Source organism: Camellia sinensis, chromosome 7 (assembly GCF_055761805.1).
Source record: "Camellia sinensis isolate YWXY chromosome 7, ASM5576180v1, whole genome shotgun sequence".
Lineage (NCBI taxonomy): Eukaryota > Viridiplantae > Streptophyta > Magnoliopsida > Ericales > Theaceae > Camellia > Camellia sinensis.
Genome location: NC_138967.1, coordinates 15781878 through 15807358, shown reverse-complemented (window position 1 = coordinate 15807358; position 25481 = coordinate 15781878). Strand labels below are relative to the sequence as shown.

Sequence of the window (25481 nt, the reverse complement as noted above, 5' to 3'; positions counted from 1 at the left end):
ACTTTTTTGGTAAAAGGCTGAATTATTTTGGATAAAAAAGTTAATTTTTTTTGCTAAAAAAAGTTAAAAAGCCAAAAAAATTGACTTTTTTTTGCAACTTCTCCAACGGACCTACATACTTTAAAAAAAGGTATGTACTGTATATTTTAATTATAAATTTTATAATATTTTATTATGATAGATTGATTATGATTTATTGTGATATTAATTATGACTTAATTATGATATTTTGTGATTATTACTTTGGTTATGTGAATTAAATTTACTTTTTAAATTTAATGATATGACAGTCTATATTTAAAGTAATTCTTTCTTATATTTTTTTAATTATTAACTAATTTAATGATATGACAGTCTATATTTAAAATAATTTTCTCTTATATATTTTCTAATTATTAATTAATTTATTCTTTTTACACATTATTAGTCTTAAAAATAAATTGAAAAAGTGAACTATATTTTTTTTGAAAAATGCTTGGGAGCACTAATTAGTGCTTCTACTAATTAGGTGGAAGTGGGTCCCACCATTAATGATGTGATATTTTGGTTTTGGAGTTGTATTTTTTTTATTTTTTTTTTACTTTTTTAATGCATTAATACTATTAATGGTGATATTTTTAATGGGATGAATCATTGTTGATTTTTTTTTCCCAAGTTTCATAAAACAGTAATTTCAAAGAGCCTTTTGGTGGTTCAATCTATAGAGAGAGAGAACAAAAAAAAAAAAAGAAAAAAAAAAGAAGCCTTTTGGTGGTGGATTAGTTGTCTCTTTTTCTTTTGTTTCTGATTGGTTTATCTACCGTTACTACTTTTTAAGTTGGCCGTTCAAAGTTTCATCCACCTTTCCTATCAAACCATTCAATACAATTCCATGGAGGATTCCACCACCACCACCATCATCTCCGCCGACGAAATTGCCCACGAGTTCCTCCCCCTCCTCCGCGTCTACAAAGACGGCACCGTGCACCGCCTCCACAGCACACCTCCCGTCCCCCCTTCTCTCTTCTCCACCACCACCGCTGTCTCCTCCAAAGACCTCACCATCTCACCCACCACCGGCGTCACCGCCCGCATCTACCTCCCACCACTCACCACCACCACAAAACTCCCCATACTTGTCTACTTCCACGGCGGCGGCTTTTGCGTCGGCTCCGCCTTCTCCGCCACCAACCACCGTTACCTCACCACCTTATCATCCCAATCCACCGCTCTCGCCGTCTCAATCGAATACCGTCTCGCCCCTGAACACCCTCTCCCCACAGCTTACCATGACTCCTGGGCCGCCCTCCAATGGGTCTCCTCTCACTACGCTGGCGACGGCGGCGAGAGGTGGCTGAACGACCATGGAGATTTCAACCGGGTTTTCGTCGGTGGTGACAGTGCTGGCGGCAATATCGCTCACAACATGGCCATGAAAGCGGGCCGGGAGAGGTTACCCAATGGGGTGAGAATTTTAGGTGTGATTGCAGCCCACCCGTATTTCTGGGGGGCGGATCCGATCGGGTCGGATACAGTTTCGGGTCACGAGGATCGGATGGGTTCTCGGCTTTGGAAGTTTGTATACCCGGAGTGTCCAGGTGGGCTTGATGACCCGACGATTAACCCGTGTGGACCCGGGGCTCCGAGTTTGGCGGGTCTTGGATGTTCAAGGTTGTTGGTGTGTGTTGCTGAGAAAGATGCACTTAGGGAGAGAAATGTGAAGTACTACGAAGCAGTGAGGGACAGTGGGTGGGTTGGAGAAGTGGAGTTGTATGACGCTGAAGGAGAGGAACATGTTTTCCACATCTCGAATCCTGAGTCCGAGAATACTAAAATTATGCTCGAAAGATTGGTTTCGTTTATACAAAAATAGTGTAATTTTGTATGTTAGTTAAGTTGAACTTAATAAGTTGCTCATCATTTCTTTTTTATTTATGTTTCGCTCGAGTGTTCTTAATCTCCCTAAATTTTCCATCTCTGATGTTTCAAAACACTAATCATGCAAGAAAATTAGACACCATTCAATGGCTTCGAGTGTTTTGTGACAAAAGAAATAGTAGAATTTGGGATAAAGAATCCCTGTTGTATGCTTGTACTATTGTTATCTTAATCCATGTTATGCAGTATATTGAAGTTGTTTATAATTTTTTTTTTTTTTTTTTTTATTTTGAAATTTTGCACTAGAGTGTTTGGTATAATTTTTTTGCTTATAGTTAGAGACTTAAATAATTTTAAAAAATTGATTATCTAAAAGTTACGAATGAGTATTCTTACTGTTTACAACAAAAAGTTACACCAAATCCAAATGTATCCCTTGTCAATGTAAGAAAAAATAAGAACAATAATATTAGATATATCCGCAAGTCATATTATGTTGGTGTAAATCATTAAATCAATGGACTTTTTTTATTTTCAAGGGTTAGATTGGGTGCAAGGATGAAACTAAACTTTTGTTTTCGAGAGGGGTCAATATTTGAACAAAAATATGTGTAATATTAGAGATTTATAATTTATCCATAATTACATGACAATGAATTGGACATTATATGATTGAGTTTGTAATAAATCAAAAAAAAAATGACATGTAACTTGCAACTGAGAGATAAGTCCAAAAAAACAAAAAACAAAATTAAAAGAAGAGAGAAAATAGAAGAAGAAGAAGAAAAAATTACAAAAAGATAAAGAAAAAGAGAAGAGCTTATGAATTGCTTAAAAATAAATAGGTAGAATAAAGAAGAGTTGTGGGCTCAATACAAATACATATAGGAAATAATAGTTTAAAAAAAAAAAGGAAAAATTACATGCAAGTAAGAAAAAGAAAAGAAAATTATTAATATATAGGGAGTGCAAGTGCCACTTATGCTCCTATAGACTTTTATTTACACCCCATCACAAACACACTTATACCTCTTATGTGTTTGTAACTTTTTTTTTTTTTTTTTTTTCCGTTCTCTCACCTGCATGTAATTTCCTTCCCCCAAAACCTCTTGCCGTCTCCACATATAGGTTCGTTCCTAATTGGGTGAGATTGTAAGTGAAAATTGTTAGTGAGAAAAATAAGAAAAATTATATTTGTTTGTAATATATTTTAATGGAGGGATTAACTATATAAATACTATAAATATCTTGGATAATACTTGGTTGCTCGAAATAACAGGTTCGAAACTATTTTTTTTTTTTTTTCCTTTTCTTGCTTTTGAATACAGAAGGAAGAGAAGAGACGAGAGAGAGAGGAGAGAAGAGAAAAGGAAAAGATGGAGATGGTGATGGCGGAGGAGGAAGAGAAAGAAGATCGACGGTGATGACGATGATCGCCGGTGGGTATCGCCGATCGCCACTCTACTTTTTCTTTTCTTTTCTTTTTTTCTTTTTTTGTCCTCCTAGTGGATCTGTTGGAAAATTTGAATTTAAATTTACTCCTATTGTTGTATCTCTTGAGATGAAAGGGTCTGTCCTTTTAAAGGATCACAACCTTTCCAAAGAGTCTCATAGAAGTCTATATATTTCATCTCCCTCACTTCATTTTGGAGAGAATTGTCATTTTCTTCTTCACTTCGCATTTATTCTTTATATTTCCTGAGTCGAATTTTCTTATAAAGAGAGTACATGCACATCGAAGTTCGCTAGGCTTGCAATAGTAGTGCTGCTAGTGCAAGACATTGATCATTGTATCTTGGGAGATAGACATCCATTGAATCCTAAGCACCGATAGGAGGACGAATCTGTCTTAATGAAAGAGTGTCACACACTCGACTCGATCAGATTTTATCTATTTATGTACCGTAAGTTTTATCCTGTTATTTTGTCAATTTATTTCAATTTCGATTTTGCCCAAAAATCGTTCACATATTTTTTAATTATATTTTTCAAATAGTTTGGTACTATTTTTCTAACAATCTTAAGACACATTTGGTCCTACTTATGATTTTTGGAAAAATATAATTGATTTATTATGTACGACGGTGGCACTACAATATTTGTGGAGAATATTGGAGACTTACCAATTTGGGTGGGCTGCTTATGATTATACTTTCTTAGTATAGAATATACATATTGGGATTAATCATACTTTTAAACCTTAATCACGTAAAAGATTGTTCTTTTTTCTTTTGATGATTTGTTCAAAAACACAGTCCAAAATTGATGATAATAACTAATTGAAATTGAAGTGAGAAAATTGGAAATGAAAGCATCATAAAGTAGAGTGATTAAAAAGAATACTCAGTTGTTGATGAATTTAAGTTTGGAGTCAGTTTCGGATCGAGGAATGTTATTGCAGTTATTGGGTTGAAGGAGGAAAAGCTAAATTGAGACACAAGTCAAAAACCTGAGAACGTTTTAATGCCATTATGGGTGTGCATTAGAAGAACCTGTTTGCTAGATTTCATGAACAGTATGATTTGGTGCAATCTGTTTGTAGAAATATAAAATAAAATAAAAAAAACTATTTCCGAACAGTGAAACTAAAGGAAGATGTGCATTGTTTTCATCTGAACCAACGTGACTGTTCAAACAAAAATAACAATTTGTGAATTGATGAATGAAGTTTTGGAACAAACCCAATCGACTCAAAATACAATTTTTTCCACAAACAGATTACATCAATAAAAAACATGTCATAAAACATGATTAGAGTTGAATGTGTTAACATGATTAGCTTTTTTTCCGACATTAACTAATTTTGTGTTAACATCAATCCATTGGTAGAGTTGAATGTGTTTGGGGTTTTATTTTCAATCTGTGGTTGTAAGATGGGGCGGTTGCCATGTGTGCATGAAGAAAGATGCCAATTGAGAGATTGAACATTTAGGAAATGCGAGCCAAGAGGAAGATGACATGGTTACCCACTCCATTTGAAACTTGCTTCTCATATACCAACTACTTTCCCACGACACTCGATCCTCCTGAGCCAAGCGTCATGGTGACTATACAATTTTGACTCTGATGGATCGTTTAGAGATCGATCTGATCAAAGTGGAGATTGAAGAAGTAGAAAGGGAATGGGGTTGGATCCAATGGGAGTGATGGTTTAGAGAGATTTACAACACTTTTTAGAGAGTTTTCGCCTGTAAATCTAATATCTGGGTTTGGTTTTCGTTCACTTTCTCTCTCTCTCTCTCTCTACTTTGATCATACACATACATACATATCTATATATATATATATATTTGTTGCATAGTTTGTGCAATGGAGAGGTAAGATCGAGCAACGGCAATGGAAGGGTCGCAGTCCGATCCGGGAGAAGAAACCGGGCTCGAAGAGCCTATGTGGCAGTTAGGGTTCGAGAGTGATGTCGAGTCTTACCCAGAGCGGCCCAACGAGGCCGATTGTATCTACTATTTGAGAACCGGGTTTTGCGGGTACGGTTCGGGGCGTCGGTTCAATCATTCCCAGTATAAAGCCACAAGTACTGCTTTTATGAATAGTAGGAAATGGTTAAAACACTTATTTCTGGTGTGAATTCTTCCAAGATTTGTTTAGATGGTTTTAATAGGGAATTTGTTTTCTGTTAAACAAAATTTGATTAATCTATTGTGTATTTCCTATGTTAATAATGCATTGTTAATCTGTTGTGATTATAACCAAAAATAGCTTGGGTTGAAATAGAAATTTTGTTTGTGATTACATTAGTTCTATTTGTACGGGAAAAAAAAATTCGTTCGGTTCGATATAGAGTTTGATATTGAATTTCCTAGTTTGTTTAGGAAATTGGATTCAGATTCTGTTCGTTTTATTTTGAACCTATATATATGGACATCGAGTTTTTTGAATAGTGATGTTTTATTTAAATTAAAAGCTTATGAAGACTTATATTGTTGTCTTGTGTATAAAATGCAATTATACAAGTGGTATTTTACATTTTATATTGAAATTGAAAATAGATTGAGGAATCTTTGGTGTTGATTATTATTTTTTAATAATCAATTAAAAGTTATTTTTAACGTAACTTTAAATTTTGTGAGATAGGATGTTTTGAATCTTTATTTCACTTGAGTAGTAGACTTGGTTAACCATGAATCATGTTCTTAATGTGGGAATTTATTTTTGAATTAGAAGAGATAATTCCATTTTTGTCCCAAATATTTTTTGAAAGAGTTATTATTTGTGACTGTGACACTTGTCTAGAAATGAATCATGTTGTTTGTACTAATTTATGTATTATCACAAATGTGGGGGGAAGAGAGATTAATGCAATTAAATTATGACGTTAATCTTATTCCATTGACTTGTTAATCTTGTCCATGTCTACATATGTTGTAGAGTTGACAATCAAATTATGATGCCATTAATATCAATTTGGTATGTGGTGTATTATAAATGGATGTCAATTATTTATCAAAGTATTGATAAAAAAATGTGAACTTATGTGTTTTGACATAAGAGGAATTCTAATTATTCTTTGGAATAATGACTGTGAAATAACCTTTGCCTATGTTTTTAATATAAACACATTTGTCACACTCATTAATTTTAAATCCATTTGACATCATTGCCTTGTCAAATTTCTCATGCCATTGCTTTACCGCCTGTTTTAAACCATATAATGATTTAACCAATTTATACACTTTCTTTTCTTTCCCTGGAACAGAAAACCCTTCTGGTTGTTCCATGTAAATTTCTTCATTTAACTCACCATTTAAGAAAGCGGTTTTAACATCCATTTGATGAATTTCTAGATTGTATAGAGATGCAATGGCAATTAGCATTCTAATGGATGTTATTCTAGTAACCGGTGAGCAATTAAATTATGACATTAATCTTATTCCATTGACTTGTTAATCTTGTCCATGTCTACATATGTTGTAGAGTTGACAATCAAATTATGATGCCATTAATATCAATTTGGTATGTGGTGTATTATAAATGGATGTCAATTATTTATCAATTTAGTATGTGTTTAATTGAACTACCCTTGGGCTTTGATTTCTTAAATTGATCTTCAAAACATGTTATACTATGAGTTTTAAAGTGTTTTCTAGAAAATTAGCCCAAGAGGATCGAATTTGATGATTTAAAGTTGAGTTTTGAGCTTGAGGTTCAAATTTAGAAATTCTAGATTTTTGACTCACACTCGAGCGGGGTTACTGGTGCTCGTGCGTGAAATTCGTGCATCCAGCACTTCACACTGTTTTACAGTTCGCTCGAGCGGGGTATTGGACGCTCGAGCGAGGACTTGTGCCACACGCTCGAGCGGGTATCGAGCGCCCAATCGAGTGTGATTTTCGCACATCCAATACTTTTGGCATGTTTTACAGTCCCCTCGAGCGGGGTAACTCGCGCTCGAGCGTAGTATTTTGTTTGCCTGTACGCTTGAGCGGGTAAACCCACGCTCGAGCGGGACCCCTATTTTCTGAAAATTTGTTAAATGTTTTTAAATGCATCTTTGCATCCTCATTCTATCCTAGGCATTCCTAGGCTTAGTTTAAGGCATCTTAATGGGGATATTGATGTAGAACCACACCGAATCAAGATAGGGATTAAGTTATTATTTTTTCCAACTGTGTAGCTTAGTGTGTGTTCACTCTGTAACTGTGTAGGGTTGGCATCCGAGGACGCGTACTAGCTTATTTATAGCCCAGAACTCAGTGAGTAACAATGTTGTAAAGATATGTTCGAAAATGAATATTTTCTGAATGAACAAGAACTGTTTACTGTTAACTGAATGAATGTTTGTTCTTTATTCTGAACTGTATTGTGGCATCCTTAGCAACTACTACTACTGTTACAGAGATCTCTGTCAGTTCCTATCTTGGAACTTCTGTTTACTGTTACGATGGCCATCATTGACTGTTCGGTCTTTTAAGACCTACTGTTCACTGTACTGTTCTGCTAATGGATGTACCACATATGACTGTTATGATTGAATGACTGATATACTGATTCAATGAACTATTTCCATTACTGTAAGGACATTTATTCTTAACCTCTTTACACATTATGTTATTTACTGGGCTTTAGCTTACTGTTAATATATATATGTAGGTGTTCAGGTACCAGACCCGAGCTAGGAGCGTGGGTTAGACTTCCTTTTGTCAAAGCCAACCATTGTGCCCCACTGCGAGATTCCGAGCCTATCAAGCTATGGCTTTTGAGGTGTTTTAATTTTCCCCCATCTGTCTCTATACCGATTTTGTAATACTGTATAGACTGCTACTGCACTGTGATGATAGGGATTAGGTCCCTGTCTTGGATGATTGTACATGTATGTATAGACTGTTCTGTTATGAATGTGCATATATATGAAAAGTCTTTTTGCATACAGACTGTCACAGCTCATTGGCCATCTTTTAATTACTGTTTTGGCTTCCGCCAGCCCCTGTACTCTGTATTACTGTTTTACTGTTAAGCTGGCCTTCAGTAATCTCGGATTACTAGCCGGTTACGGTGCTAAACCCATAGGGACGGGTTTGGGTCATGACACCTATGAGGACCATTACACTACAAACATGCTATACAAAGCATAAATGAAACTAACACGTAAAAACAGTCCTAAATCATGCTAAAACAGTGCTGAAATTCACATGGAAAAGCTTGAAATAGTTAGCTACAATATCGAGGAATTTAAGCTAGTAAACAAGTCAAAGGAGGGGTGGCTAACCCCTTCATTTTTGAGACTTCAAAACCACTTTTTTAGCCTCTGAAAATCTATGAAAATCAGTGGTAAAAAGCTCAAAAAAAGTTGAGAAAAGAATGGGAAACACAAGGGCAAAAGCTTAGAGAACAAGGTTTAAAGAATGGTGGTTGAACCCTCTACCTTTGGTAGCTTTAAACCACAAGTTTCAGCCCATAAAAACAGTGTAAAGTAGTTCAAAATCAGCAAGAAAAGATAGAAAACAAGCAGTGTAAAGATACTCAAAATTATATCTCTTGAAGCAACACAACTTTTTTGTTCACAAACCACAAAGCTTACACTCATAAGGGCTGAAATTTGGACTCAATAATCTCAGTAAGGAGAGCTCCAATATTGGTTTAGGAAGTGTTTGGGTAAGGTGTGTGTGTTCCAATAGAGATAGAGAGAGAATTTCAAGTTTTGGGACTTTTTGAATTTTTTGTAACCTAAAAACATGAGGGTTAGCCTTGTATATATAGAAAAACAGCCTCTCAGGTCAGAAATATCTATATAGGAACAACTGGAGCTTATGGGGGACAACTGGAAAAAATATCTGGGTTTTGACACAAGTGGTCGGCCAGAAAAAAATCAGTTTCCAGGCCAAACTTCAAATGGGCATATCTTCTTCATCCGGACTCGATTTTAGGTCATTCTTGAGTCCAAATTGAAACCCCAGAAATCCACTTTCCAATGGTAGTGGCCTCGGTTTTAGGTCATTCTGTTATGTGTAAGCATCCATGCTGCACTTAGGCTAGTATTGAAGATGTAGGCACTTAGCCTATGTTAGGCATTAGGCGTTAGGCTTGTGCCCACACTTCTTTTTATGGTATTTTGTGTGTTTTACACTGCTTGTGGTTTGATAATTTCGTTGCATTGTGTATCATTTTGCATCTTGCTCTTGAATTACGTAGGTTTGATTCATTGCCAAGGGATACGTAGGCAACCTTCGGGTTTAACCTTTGGTATTTGTATTTTAGTTTATTTTTCTTGCCCAAGTCTTACGACCACGTTAAATGGGTCGCCTCTGGGCCTTGACATCCATTCATGTCATTTTATGACTTTGAGCTTTATCAAAGAGGGGCAATTGTAGACACCCCATTTTTGACCACCAATAAGACTTAGGCGCTTGGTCCAGCGCATTCAATTATGAAAACTGCATTGTGTGATTCGAGTTCTCGACGAGAAAATCCAAGGTCGAGCCTTGAAATAATCCCCAAACCTTCCTACTTGTCACATTCTTACCTCAGAGGTTTATTTTTTACCATTATGCCACCTTATACTAAGTTTGAAACAGGGTAGTGGGGCATTACACTAGGGCCCGACAGTGCCCCATTGGGAGCCGGTCGTGGCTATTTGGGCCCGGCCGTGCCTCGCTGGCGATATACACCGTTCTGGGCGAGAGCCTGCCACCTCCTCCACAGATCCAATTGAGTTGCCATCTACCTCTGCTCCTCAACTTATCCCGACATCCCAATGTTGACGCCGACGTCGTGCCCTAGCAAACGTACCAGCAGGCCAGACTCGTAGTCGTAAACATCAGGATTCGGAAGCATCGGCTTACGATCCAGCGAACCCACCAACTGCCTTGCTAGCCATTCACTTCGGAACCAAAGTCACCCTTGCTGCTACTACTGAAGACATGGGCCGAAAAGTAGTTGTTGAGGACCTCTTGGCCGACTTGCCAGAGTGGTCACTGTTGCCTCTTCTTCACCATCTTAGTCTCAACAAAAACCAAAACAAAAATGGGTAAAGAGGGCAAAGGCAAAAGCCTCTGCCACCCAAGTCAAATCGGAAGATACAGTGTCGATCTCGAAGCTCGCTGAGATCAAGAAAACAGTCATTGCAACTGAGAAGAGGCCTGCCAAGGCTAATCCAGTTGATACCACTCGATCAAAGAAGCCGAGGTCCGAAGCTGCGACAACCTTGGGTGCGTTTAAAGTCGATGAGCCTTGGGCCCCAGCCATCATGATTGGGGATTGGCCAATGAAGGCTGGTGGCAGTGCCAATGATAGTATTGAGGTCGATGTCACTTTCTCTATAGCCGTGCTCCTTCCAACCAATCTCAATCATATGACCGAGATCAATGAATACGAAAATTTTGCCTTGATGATGCAGCATTCTGTTTTGGTAAGCACCCAGCACTTGGTACTCTTTTATCTTGTTTTTAAATTTCTTCATACTAACTTTTTTGTTTCTTTCCTCGTAGGGTATCCAACAAGCCCATTCTTTCACCTTGAAAGCCAAGGCTTTCAAAGAAGAGTTAGTGCACAAGACCAAGGAAGCTGCTGGCTTTCTCTCTTCTGTAAACAACGCTGAGGCCAAAATCAAGGTTCTGTTTGATCAGGCCAAGGCAACCAGACGGGCCCATGACCAGGCTAAGGAAAAAGCTTAGGCGGCCGAGACTGTAGCCGAAGTGTTGAGATCTGAGATCAAGGATAGTGAAGATAAAACTGCCAAGGTCAAGGCAGAGCTCCAAGAAGTGTTGGTCGCGAAGGAAGCCGAGATCAAGGCGATTGACAAGAAGGCCTTCTCAGAAGGGAAAGCTGCAGTCCGTGACGCGTACAAAGATCAAGTCAACCAAGCCTATAATCGAGGTTTCTATCTCAGTTGGACTATAGCCCTCAACAAATTATTTGTCCCTATGGACTCCGACCTCTGAGATATAAGCAAACTCTAAGTGCCATTCCCTCCGACTTCCAAAGAGTCAGACAGGAAGCCGAGGAAGAAGAATTCGGATCTAAAGACGCCGAAGAAGAGAAGGATACTGCTAAGGGGGCCAAGTCCCTAACTTTGAATGATCAAGTCCTGGACTTGACTCATGATGAGGAGGAAGACTTGGATTCCAAGGGAGCCTCTTGTAGACACCCCCTTTTTGACCGTCGTAAAGACTTGGACGTCATCATTTGAGTGCTCGATGATTATGCATGTTCGCGCTCGTTTGAAGTCCCCGAGGTTTTCGACTGCGCGCCTTGCCTTTAAGTCTCTGAACTCTCTTGGTTTCGTGCTTGTTTCAAGCCAACTCTTGGTCCCCCCTTTTGCCTGCAAGGAGAAACAGTGGTGTAGACCACTTTTCTGCCCTGTCGACCAGTTTTCTCACCTGCCAGCTAGTTTTCTCCCCTGTAGACCACTTTTGGTGGTTTGTCAGCTAGGGTGGGTGGTCGGTTGACCAGCCTAAGTGGTCTGTAGCCTGCCACCACCTTCTCCTCTCTTTGTGGACCCTTTTTCTCCCTTGCCAGCCAGCTTTTTCCTTTGTCGACCACCTGAGGTGGTTGGTCGACTAGGTGAGGTGGTCGGTCGACCACTTTGAGTGGTCTACGGCTTTTTTTCTGCTTTTGCAGATATTTTTTGTGCCAGCTGTTGGGCACAGAATGCATCCTCCCTACACGTGTAGAGAGGGATTCAAGCAAGCTTTGGCTTGCATATTCTATATAAAGAGAGGTGCTTCCCCTTTTGTGAGGGTTCAAATTTTTAGAGAACAAAAATATCCCTCTCTCTAGAATTCACTCACTCTCTCTCTCTCTCTCTATATATATATATATATATTGTGCTTTATAGTGCTTGAAATTGGATTTTCTTCACATATTTGCACACAACCTCTTAGCCAAACACCACCATCATTGAGCTAAGGTTCTTGGAGGTGATATTTGAGTTCTAAAAGCTGGTTTTGGGCTGAAGAAGTTGCTGTGTTGCTGTGGTTCTTCAAGGGTGAGCATCTCCCTCTTTTAAGCTTATTTTTGTACACAATCTAGGCCACCTCTGCATACTTTTTTTGGCCTAAGTTTCAACTGTAAAAAGTTCTATCTTTAAGTGCTTAAAATGTTTGTTTAAGGCCTAGTTTGAGTTAGGGGAGGTTTACCCCCTTTTGGTGGCTTGTTTTGCTTTGCTTTGAGCCATCTCTTAAGGCCTTTGGGATCATCTCTTTTTGGCCTTCTCACCACCGAAACTCAGAGGAATTTTAGTGATGGAAAGGTGTTTTTGAGGTCCCAAATAGGTGGGGGTAGTCCTCTCTCATCTTCTCTTGTTTACTTGTGTTGATGGCCCATCCAAAGAGCATGTTTTCTACTTCTTTGTGACTTTGTTTAGGCTCATTTTTGTGACTTTTCAGACCTGTCATAACTCTGTTTTTGGCTGTCTTGGTCACCTCTTGCATGCTTCTTGTACTTGTAGTATAATCCTACTTGTAGCCTTGCAAAGTAGCATGTCTTTCTAGCATATTTTGGCTCCATTTCAGTATGTTTTTAGCCATTATTTGTCATGTCATAACTCTGTTTGGGTTACCTCTTGCATGCTCCTTGCACTTGTAGTGCAATTTTGTTCACTAGCCTAGTGTATTTGGTGTTTTAGCCTATTGATCTAGCATGTGTATGCTCTACTCCAGCACATTTTTAGCTATGTTTTAGCATGCTTTAGGTCTAATTTGAGTGGTTTTGGTCATGCATGCTTGGCTTTGCATAGCTATAGTGTATTTGGCTTTGCTAGCATTGCACGTTGAGACCTCTAGCACGTCATATTTGAGCCTTTTGCATGGCATAGCATCATTTGGCATGTTATTTCAGACCATATACCTCTACCATATTCTCATGTTTATCACTCTTTTATTGTGTTTAAGAGTTGTGCCTTTATGCCTTGTTCGTGAGCTAATACATGAGCATATCTTTCTTGCCATCCATGCTACAAGTCTAGCATGTTTTTGCAACTATTTTGACCTGCCTTAGATCTGTTTTGAATGGTTAGGGTCATTTAAGCATTGCTTAATATGGTTCTAGTGTAAAGGGGCTTGACTAGCTTTGAGTTTCAGGGCTTTTAACATGTTATGCATGTGATGTTTGCATAGTATGGCACCATTTGGCATGAAGTTTCAGAGCATATGTTGTTGCCACACTATCACATTTTTCACTTCTTCATCTTGTTTGAGAGTTCTGTTTAATGCCTAACTTGCCAGCCAATGCATGAGCATGTTGTTGTAGCTTTTGAGCTCCCATTTTCAGCATGATTGTGCCACTGTTTTGGCATGATGTAGGTCTGTCCGTAGCTGTTTTGGTTGTTTAAGCTTGATAATGCATGCCTCATATGTAATACACTTCACTACTTTTGATGCCTTAGCCTGTAAACATGCCATGCATGCATTGCTTACATGATAGAGTCTTGTACATGCCACTTTAGCATTGAAAGATGAGCATACGTTGTTTGCATTGCATTGTGTTTGGATCGGACATAAGTCCAAACACAAGAAATGAGAGACGTTTCATACTTGAAGGGATGAAACGTGACTCATTTCTCGGTCGCCGTCCCCCTTGATTGTGCATGATAGAGTGGAGGCCTTTCGAGTCTTATGTGTGCATTCATTGAGTTTTGCACAAGCTTGATTCTTTGGCCACCATGCATTGAAAATGCTTGGTTGTTGGCTTAGGAGGCAAGTGCCATACTCCTTTGAGCTTGAGATATGACAAGGAGTGTGGAAGTGCATACATTTCCTTGCAAAAACACTGTCTTGCCTCTGCCTGTGCTCTGTTGCAGCAACAGGAGGAATTTTAGCCCCCAAGGTGTTCTTGAGATCAGAAAGAAGAAATATGGAAACAACATACTTTTCAAAGGTTCAAAAGAGTGCAAACAGAGACGTCTTGAGGCAAGGCGGTGGTTTTCCGAGAAGACGGAACCGAGCATGCATATCTCTCTCGCCCGCGAGGCCATTTATCGCTTTTGTTAGCTAGTTGTAGTTAATTACCTATGCTGTAACTAATTTAGCTTAGTGCTTTGTAATACTCTAAGTAGCTTAGATTAGTTAGTTATTCAATTTGGTTTGTAATAATTAATTAGCTAGAATAGTTAGTTAATTATTTGGTTTGTAATAGTTAGCTTAATTAGCGTAGCTAGTTAGCTTTCATTTTATTCGGACCCTCCGTCGCAAGGACACAATGTTGTAATAAGTGTGCGTGTGTGTGATGCATGTCTTCCAACCCCATTTCTTTCTCCCTTTTACTTATCAACTTTCAGTGGTTAGATTAGGGCATATCTCAATTAGCATACCTCATGCTATGCATGCGTTCATCATTCATCTGTCTTGCATGCACTGGGCTCGGCGCATCATTCAAACTACATTGTATTTTAATACCTATTTGAATACATGTATCAATTTGTTACATTCATATGCCATTTTAGAATAGCCGAGCCTATTTAGTTGCATTTTTGCATGCGTTGCATTAGGCACTTAACATAGTTAGGATCATGCATATTTCTAACTAGTTTCCTGCTTTGGCTCGGAGTACACTGTGAGTGTTTACGCTTTAGCATACTGCATGAGATGTGTATGTTGCCATGTTAGCATGCTTTCTATGAGGCTATTTGCTTAAATGATTAACTGCATGAATGCCTGTGGATGAAGGCTTCATTACTTGAATTGGGACAATTCATCAAAATGTGAGTTTTAAGCCCACTTGAGGTGGCAAATCGTCATGTTTTAAGCCCACCTTGTTTGGTGGCAAATACACGTTTTAGCCTACTTGCGAGTAGCATTTTCAAACCATTTTCGAAAAAAACAAACATAAGATGTTTTGTTTCAAATCGAGCGATTTAGTCTATATTTGTGTGTTGTGCGCATCACATAGTAAGTTAGCTAATAACCGGAATAAGAACACATATGTTTTCAAAAATAACATATCATGTTTAGTAGAGGCCGATCCTTTGATCGGGCGAGCGGGGGTGCTCATTTCAGGACCTTCCCCTCTCATACCCAAGTTCCCGAGCCGAAGCAACTTTGGTGATGACGGACACATGGCCTTAGGCACGAGTCAGGGTTTTCTAAATTTCTCGAAATAAAATATTTAAGTGGCGACTCTGAAAGCTGGTAAAGCAGTCCATGTTGGCACTTTTTGATTAAAAATTGATTTTTCAAAACGATTTGCCGAATTTAGACTCTTTGGTGATTTATCAGTCTCACATTGCACTTTGTGAGATTTGATTCAGAACCGTGACGGGAGTCCGAACTGTAGTAGCTAGAACCCAATTCACGTCCTCGCGTGAGGAGGAAGTTCGAGCAGTTTACAGCTCTCCAAAACAAACCATTTCTGAGGCCAAGGTCCAGGCAGCCGAGAAGAGCTTGGACCAGACCTTGCTGGAAATCGATGCCGAGATAGCGGCGGAGAAGGAAATCACATTGCCAACCGAGGCCGACACAACGCCAATAGTCGAGGTTGAGTAACCTGAGACCAGTGCCCATAATTCCAACACTTAGGAATTTTTCCTTTTGAATAGTTTTGTTATGTTTGGACAAGTAATCTCTTTTGCCAAGCCGAAGTGCCTTTGTTTCTGAACAAGTTTCTCTTGAATGCATGCTTGCCTTCTTCCTTCTTTTCTAAGTGTTAAATGCTTTGCTTATTGCTTTCCTTCTATGCATTGTATGCTTTTTGTACTTAGAATATTTTTGTATAACTTCAAAGTATACCTTAACTGTATAATAACTTCGGGATAGGGTACCTCGGATGCAAACCTTGGCTGTTGTCTTTTCTAACAATTTGAATACCTCGGCTAACACTTAAAAATATTTTTTACAAGTGTTGTTTCTTTATTCAGTTTCTCCAGACTTATTTAGTCAAGTATTGCTCATTCATTTCCATTTACTGTCCTCTATCGAGACTTCGCCCTCCCAATCTTGACAACTTGGTTGGCCACCTCGGGTAATATGTATCTCGTATATATCTTTTTAATTACCTCGGCTAACTCTAACTTGTAAATTCTCCTAAAAGAAAAAAATTCAACAAGTCCCATGCTCTTAAGACTTTTAAGTTTATTCATCATTCTCCAGCTCCCTGCCTTCTAATGTGAACCTAAGTTCTACTTAAGTTCACATTATGCGTCAATAGCCTTTTGGCGAAGTCAGATTCGAACAAAGATTAGCCGAGGTGTTCAACCTTGGTTTTGTTGTTAATCCGATTAAAGCACACTTAGTTCCATTCAGAGTTTAACTCTGCCAACATGGTAAACCTAGATTAATTTCAATTTAGTTCAACTTTATTATATGCAAGTATAATTCAACTCTGCCATATAATAAGTCTAAGTCGCTCGTCATGCTTCATTCAGAAATATCGTCAACTTAGTTCAACTCTATTATATGCAAGTATAATTTAACTCTGCTATATAATAAGTCTAAGTTACTCGTCATGCTTCATTCAGAAATATCGCCAACTTAGTTCAATTCTATTATATGCAAGTATAATTCAACTCTGCTATATAACAAGTCTAAGTTGTTCGTCAAGTTTCATTCAAAAACATCGCCGTAGGACTGGTCAGTCCTATCACACAAATTTCAAATTCACAAAAATCAAACTAAAATTTTTATCGTTATTTCGGCTAATAACATAAACTTTGAAAAACAAAGATCTAATGATAGAAAAACTTCAAGTTGCAAGTGTTCCAAGGTCTTGGCAACTCTTTGCTATCACTGCCCTCAAGCCGATATGCCTTATTGTCGGTAAGCGAGATGATTCTATAAAGCCGCTCCCAATTTGGGCCAAGCTTGCCCTCCCTAGGATCCTTCTTGTTGCCGATTACTTTCCTCAGCACTAGGTCCCTAACTTTAAACTCTCTTGGGTTGACCTTCTTGTTATAAGCCCTAGCAAGTTGTTGCTGGTATGCCTCTAGCCAAATTACTGGTCTCTCCCTTTTTTCCTCCAGTAGGTCCAGATCTCGGGCCAGGAATGCCTCATTAGTCCCATTTTTTACTAACTGGGTTCTGATTCCTAGAATGCCGACTTCTAGTGGGATAACTACTTCGGTGCCATAAGCCATGGCAAAGAAAGACTCCCCAGTTGACCTTCTCGGCGTAGTCCGACATGCACAGAGTACATTGGGCAACTCTTCCACCCACTTCTCTTTTGCTGCTTCAGCATCTTCTTGATCCCATCCAAAATAGTCTTATTGGATGCTTCCGCTTGACCATTGTTCTGAGGAAAACTTGGAGTGGAGTAGTAGTTTTTGATTTTGTACTTTACACAGAATCTTTTGATTATCTTACTGTCAAATTGTGTACCATTATCTGCCACTATTACCCTAGAGATCCCAAACCTGGTGATGATGTTCTTCCATATAAAGTTCTTCACATTAATATCTCGAATCTTCGCAAGGGGTTCAACTTCTACCCACTTTATGAAGTAATCAGTTGCTACCAGCAGAAACTTCCTTTGCCCAATTGATTGGGGCAGTTGTCCAACAAGATCCATGCCCCATTGGGCAAATGGCCACGGGCTGGATACTAGGTTCAAATCTGCTGCTGGTTAATATATTAAAGGTGCAAACCTTTGACACTTCTTGCACTTTTCTGACGTAGGCTTCTACATCCTTCTGCAAATAAGGCCATCAGTACCCCCGAGTAATGGCCCTATGAGCAAATGATCTCTGCCCCTAACGTGGCTTCCACACACCCTTTTGTGTATTTCATACAAGAAGTCTTCAACTTGGGAGGGATGTACATATCTCAAAAAAAGGGATCAGTAAAAGACCTTCTGTAGAGATGTCCTTCTACTGTTAGGCTAAACCTGGTCGATTTTAACTTGGTCTTATGGGCTTCTTTTTGGTTGTCTGGCAGCTTGTCATCTCTAAGGAACACCACTATTGCATTCATCCAACTTGGGCCCATCTCTACACACATTGCCTCATATTCTGTGATCAGTGGTTCCATATTTGGGCCTGACAAATAATCAATCATTATTGTCCTTGCCTCCTCTGATTTCATTGCACTAACCAGGTTAGCCAAGGCATCAGCGTGACTGTTATCATCTCGGCTAACCTGCTACAGCCAGTAATCTTAGAACAATGCTAGCAGTCTAACAACTTCTTTGACATAGGCTATCATTTTTTCGTCTTGGGCTGCGTACTCGCCTGTTGCCTGATTCACAATAAGTTGGGAGTCACAGAAGACTACCACCTCATCGACTTCTATTGCTGCTGTTAACTTCAACCCTGCGATCAGTGCCTCATATTTTGCTTTCATTATTTGAGGCCTTGAACCCCAAACGAATAGATTACTCTAACATTTGCTCATCTGGTGACACTAATATTACTCCTGCCCCCACTCCTTGACGGTTTGAACTTCCATCAACAAATAGGCGGAAGGAGTCACTGATGTAGATGTCACAGGGTTTTGGTTTCTCTACCTTCTTCTGCTCTACTGTTGTGGGGTTTTTCATTCCCAAGCAGGGTCTTTTCTTGTTCCCTTGGACACCCTAAACCGCGGCTCACCGGAGCCCGACGTGGGATGGCACCAGGTGTGAACTCGGCCACAAAATCGGCCAGAACCTAGCTTTTGATGGCTATTCTGGGCCTATACTCTAAGTCATATTGGCCCAGCACTACTGCCCATCTGACTATCCTTCCTATCAGATCTCCTTGCTGCAATAAGGACTTCAAAAGATGCTCCGTCAGTACCACAATCTTGTGGGCTTGGAAGTAGTGATTTAGTTTCTTTGAGGCCATTACCAGGGCTAATGTCAATTTTTCCAGGGGTAAGTACCTGGTCTCTGCGCTTGCTAAAGTTTTACTCACATAGTACACTGCCCTTTGTTCTCCCTTCTCTTCTCTGATTATCATTGCGCTTACTGCGTGCTCTGAAATGGCCAAGTATAAGAATAGTTCCTCTCCGGGTATTGGATTTGATAAAACTGGAGTTGTTGTCAGGTACTTTTTCAAGTCGGGGTGACTTTGCATTCCTCTGTCCACAAGAAATCTGTGGCCTTTTTCAACAAACTGAAAAATGGTTTACACTTATCTGAACTTCTGCTTATAAATCTGTTCAGGGTTGCGGCTCTTCCAGTCAACATCTACACTTGTTTTGCCGATGTCAGGCTTTTCAAGTCCAAGATAGCCTTGATTTGATCTGGGCTTGCCTCAAGTATCCCAGAAACTTACTAGACCCAACTCCAAATGTGCATTTCGAAGTATTGAGTCGGGGTTGATATGTTCTAAGGATATCAAAAACTGTCTTTAAGTCAGCGAGGTGATTCTCAGGTTCTTTGGTCCTTATGACCATGTCATCAATGTACACTACCACTGTTTTGCCAATTAGATGTCTGGACATCTTGGTCACCAACCTCTGGTAGGTTGCTCCGGCGTTTTTCAATCCGAAAGGCATCACTTTGTAGCAATACAGCCCTTTTGGGATAATAAATGCAGTCTTTTCCTCATCAGGGGGATACATCGCTATCTGGTGGTATCCCCTGTAAGCATCCAGGAAGCTTATCCTTCCATGCCTTGAAGTGGTATCTACCAATTGGTCAATCTTGGGAAGTAGGAAACTTTTTTTGGGACAATCCTTATTCAGGCTGGTGAAATCCATGCAGACCCTCCACCTCCCATTGTTTCTTTTCACAACTGTGTTTGACAACCAAGTTGGGTAATTTACCTCCCGAATGGTTCTGGTCTCCAACAACGTGAAAGTTTGAATCGGACTTACCGTCATATATTTGGGATCTCGACATGTGAAACCTTTTTGGGGCCTCAAACTTATCTAACTCTACTAAAAACGGTGTTCTCGGCTTGACTGGGGATGTGACCTCTGCATTTTGCCGCTTCCTCTGGAGGTAGTCCCTCAAATCCTCCTTAATCCGACCAGGAGCTCGGCTGTCAACGGACTTCAGCCTTTTTGGTGCGCTACTCCCGGCGTCGTTATGAGTCCTTTTGGACTTCTCTTCATTTACCGTGTCGAAACAAAATTCCTTCCCCTGAACATGCCGATGTTCCTTGACATAAGTTCATTTGGTACGAGGCGTCTTCTGAGACTCTTCTCGCTCGACTTCCCTCGAAGGCTGATGTGAATGCTCCTTCGCCCTGTCATGCTGAGGGGCTGTTGGGATTGTTTTCTGTCCTCCTTTCTGGGAGTCATTCTTGGCCGCTGGAATTGGCTTGTCCTTCAACGGAAACGGTGGTTGCATGATGTTGTTTTGCATCATGAAGTTGACAATCGATTGTAGGTCTGCCAACTTGTTTGCCACTCCCTTCATCTCGCCGTCTCTCCTCAGACATTTATCTTTCCATACCTGGAGGTCGCTTTCGTTATAGTACTCGTCTCGGCCTACTTTCTTTGGAGGGTCTCCCAATTGGCCGATGTCCTTCTCCCTGGGATTATGGTCCCATGGTCCTTCATTAGGGTTCTCCTCCTCCATGTTAGGATCGACATGTGTACCACTTCCACTAGGGATTTTGTCTCCAATCTTCTCTTTCTGTCCGTCGTTGGCCATCTATTCTTCTTACGTTACCATAGACGGCGCCAAATTGTGGGTGTTGATTTGTGACCACACAACCAAATGGGAAACTCAACTAAAGAGCACCGGCATAATAGATTAAGCCCGAACAATCTGTTATAGAAAGATAAGAATCCGGCGGTGGTTCGTCCACCCGGGGGTACTCCGACGATCAAGTCAGTATCTCTCAAAGATAGCAAATTGTGCTTAGACTCACAAGAAAAAACTTATTACTCTTAGCATCTTACACATATCTCAGACCCTCGGGGGTACATTGTTTTTATAGCCAATACTGACCTGAACCCCGTAGAAGCCTTACTTTAGTGGACTCAGGCTCAATGCTTATCCTGGTTAGACAGGTGTAAACTCTCTAAGAGCTCTATCTTTATCCAGACTGAGATCCTCCCTAGTTCTAGGACTCTTGTCCCTTATCCGCTCATCTCGGATTCCGATATCCCGCAGGTAACCTCGGCCTAGCCAAGATCACCTCGGCGCCAGGACTAGCCCACGTGGCACCTTTGCTGACACCCCGACGTCACCTGGGCCACGTTCCATCATTCACAAAATATGTCCCCACACCTTTCATCTTGCCGTCCTTTCTCAAGCATCTATTCTTCCATACCTGGAGGTTGCTTTCGTTATAATACTTATCTCGACCATCCTTCTTAGGGGCATTACCTTCTTTGCCGACGTCCTTTTTTCCAGGATTCAGATCCTGGGCTCCTTCATTGCGGTTTTCTCCGCCGACATTGGGATCTACATGCTCACCACTAACACTGCAGATGTCGTCCCCAATCTTTTCTTTCTGCCTGTTGTTGGCCATCTATTTTTCTTAAATTTTCACAGACGACACCAAATTGTGGGTGTTGATTTCCGACCACACAATCAAAAAGAAAACTTAACTGGAGAGCACAGGCAGAATAGATTACGCCCAATTACCTGTAACTAGAAGATGAGAATCTGACGGTGGTTCGTCCACCCGGGGGCACACCGACGATCAAGTCAGTAATCAATATCTCTCAAAGATAGCAAATTGTACTTAAACTCACAAGAAAGAACTTACCTCAGACCCACGATGGTGCCTCACTTTTATAATGATCAATGTCTAACTTCCCCTAAAAGTCTTACTTTATGGGACTCTATCCTTTATAAGGATAACATCTATTATAACTCACACTATTCAGATTACAATGAATTTCCTCAAGAGTCTCATCTCTATCCAAATAGGTAGCTTGATGTCATCTAGGACTCTTATCCTCTATTCGAATATCTCGAATTCATATATGATCACATCATATCTCGATGACTTGGTCCATCTATGTGGCACCTAGGCTAACAACCTCGGCCACATGGACAACCTAAAAATATGTCCCTACAATTGCTCCCTAGGTTCTATTACCTCGGCAACTTAAGGTGATGGAACCTAAACATGCATTTCTCCGACCTAGATCATGACTCATTAGCTTTATGAAACAAGGACTCAAATGTCCACTCATCAAAAACCAAGAACCAAGAGTCAAGAATCAAGATGATCTTTTTCATCTTTCTTGCCAGATGTTGGCCATCTATTCTTACTAAGTTTGCACAGAGGCTTCGTTTGGGAAGTGGCTATTTTAGAGGCTTTTTGACTATTTGGCTATTTTAGTAGGCTATTTTAGTTTTTGTGTTTAGGAAGATGGGATAAATTTTTATTTGAGTTGTTGTATTGAAAAATGTATTGAAATGATGTTTAAAGTTAAAATGACAAATTTGTCCCTAACTTTTTATTTTTCAAAATTAACTAAAGGGGCAAAATTGTAATTTAACAGTTGTGGGATGAATTTCCGTGGCACAGTACCTAGTTGTCCGTAGCTGTGGGATAGCTGTGGGTGTAGGCTGCTGCTTGTCCTCTAGCTTTTCTTTTCTTTTTCTTTTTTTAATAAAAAGGGTTGCTACAGTAGGCTTTTTGGCTTATTTTCATTTTGAGGCTATAATAGCCCCAACCTATTCTTCCCAAACAGCACCAGAATGCGCCAAATTATGGGTGTTGATTTTTGACCACACAACCAAACAGGGAACTCAGCTGGAAAGTACCGGCAGAATAGATTAAGCCTAACAACCCGCAACAAGAAGACAAGAATACTGCGATGGTTCGCCACCCGGGGGCTCTCCAACGATCAAGTCAGTGATCTATATCTTTCAAAGATAGCAAATTGTGCTTAAACTCACAAGAAAGAACTTACCTCAGACTCACGAGGATGCCTTACTTCTATAACCAGCAGTGACCTAATCCCTTTAGAAGCCTCACTTCAATAGAATTAGGCTCAATGCTCATCCTAGACCCTTATCTAGATAGAGAGAAACTCTTTTTGAACCTTATCTTTATCCAGAGTGAGATCCTCCTTTGTTTTAGGAGTCTTGTTCCTTATCTGCTTATCTCAGATTTTGGCATCTCCGCAAGTAACCTCGGCCTAGTCGAGATCTTCTCGACAAGCACAACCAGGCCAGATAGCACAATGATAACTAAGTTGATAGATTCTTATAAAAAAAAAATAAATAATAATAATAATAATAATAATAATAATAATAGTAAATTTGTTATAAAAATAATTACTTATAATTAAAATTCTTATTTTTTTTTCAATATTTGCATCCTAATTAAATTTGGGAGATTTATTAAAAAATTATTTTTTAAGTACTTGTATCCCAATTAAACCATAACACATTCTTTTATTCCAATAAGTCCTATTATTTGGACATTTGATTCATAAAATCTTAATTCTCATATTTAAAATATTTTATGGACAATTTTACCCTTATAAATATTCTTGGGTAAATTACATTTACCTCCCCTGAGGTTTTGACAAATACAAGGACCTCCCCTGTGATTTGAATAATTACAGTAACCTCCCCTACTTTACTTGACAATGTCAAGATTCCCCCTTCTGTCAAATTGTTCCAGATGATGTTACTTTTTCTATAATAAATGACCTTATTGCCCTCCCTTTTAAAATATTAAAAAATATTTTTAGATTAGAGGACAGGTTTGAAAGAAACAAACAATGTTTGAAACAGTGTTTTTGGATTTATTTTTTTAAAATATTAAAAACTGTTTAAAAAAATTATTTTTTCATTTTAAATATATAATTTTTATTTAAATATTTTATTTTATTTTGTAAATATTTTAATTTTTTAAATTTTAATATTTTGAACTCAAAACACAACACAACTTCAAACTCAAATCGTAATCAAACACATAATTCAAAACTTAATTTAAAAATTATTTTCAAACCTCATAACCAAACACATAACTCGATACTACACACTACTTTCAAAACTCTACACTCAAATCGTAACCAAACGCATAACAAAAAACTTAAAATATTTAAAAATATATTTACAAAAAAAATATTGAAAATAAAAACTATATATTTAAAATAAAAAATAAAATTTTTTAATTTTTTTAATATTCAAAAAATATATTTAAAATATTAAAAAAAATGCAACACATAGATGTATGAAATATAATACACATTAAAATAAATAAATAAATATTTAAAATATAAAATATTTACCCTAAAAAAATAAATTCAAAAAATTTCAAAATTTATAACCAAACAAATTTTTTCTTTTCAAAACTCATAACTCAAAATACGACTCCATACTCAAATTATAATTCTAAAAATAATTTTAAAAAATAAAATAAATTTTTTTTGAAATTTTTTTTCTTTTAAAATAGAGTTTTTGAAAAAGTTTGGTTTTAAGTTTTGAAAAGAGTTTTGAATTGAGTTTTAAATTTGTGTTTGGTTATGAATTTTGAAAATAATTTTTGAATTGATTTTTGAGTAAAAACATGTTCCGAAAATAGATTTTTTTTAGAAACATGTTTTGTTCTCTTTTAGAATCACAATTCAAATTAGAAATTTTCAAAAATCTTTTCAAAACTCATAGAGTCTTAACCAAATACACAGCTCAAAACGCAATTCAAAAATTATTTTTAAAACTCGTAACCAAACACAAACTTAAAAAATACAAACTTATGTTAAATATATTTTTTTAAATATTAAAAACATTATTTTTTTTATTTTAAATATATAAATTTTATTTTAAATATTTTATTTTATTTTATAAATATATTTTTAAATATTTTAATTTTTTTTGTTTTGCATTTGGTTACGATTTGAGTATAGAGTTTTGAAAGTAGTGTGGAGTGTCGAGTTATGTATTTGGTTATGAGGTTTAAAAAGAATTTTTGAATGAAATTTTGAGTTATGTGTTTGGTTATGATTTGACTGTCAAGTTGTATTTTGAGTTTAAAATATTAAAATTAAAAATATTAAAAATATTTACAAAATAAAATAAAATGTTTAAGAATATTTAAATAAAAATTATATATTTAAAATAAAAATAATAATTTTTTTAATATTTTATAAAAATAAATCTAAAAATACTGTTCCAAACACTTTTGTTTCTTCCAAACCTATCCTCCAATCCAAAAATATTTTTTAATATTTTAAAAGGAAGGACAATAAGATAATTTATTATAGAAAAAATAACACTGTTTGGAACAATTTGACAGAAGCTGAGAATCTTAACATTGTCAGGTAAAGTAGGAGATGTTACTGTAATTATTCAAACTACAGGGGAAGTCCCTGTATTTGTCAGAAATCTCAGGGGAGGTA

At 38.1% G+C, this 25481-nt stretch overlaps 1 protein-coding gene across 1 annotated transcript; it reads left to right on the top strand.

The window, feature by feature from the left end:
* Nucleotides 1–645: 645 nt before the first annotated feature.
* LOC114307732 (2-hydroxyisoflavanone dehydratase) lies at nt 646–2105 on the top strand. The gene has a single exon (XM_028253149.2). The coding sequence runs from the start codon at nt 872–874 to the stop codon at nt 1850–1852; it is 981 nt and encodes a 326-aa protein (XP_028108950.2). The 5' UTR covers nt 646–871; the 3' UTR covers nt 1853–2105.
* The last annotated feature ends 23376 nt before the right edge of the window (nt 2106–25481 follow it).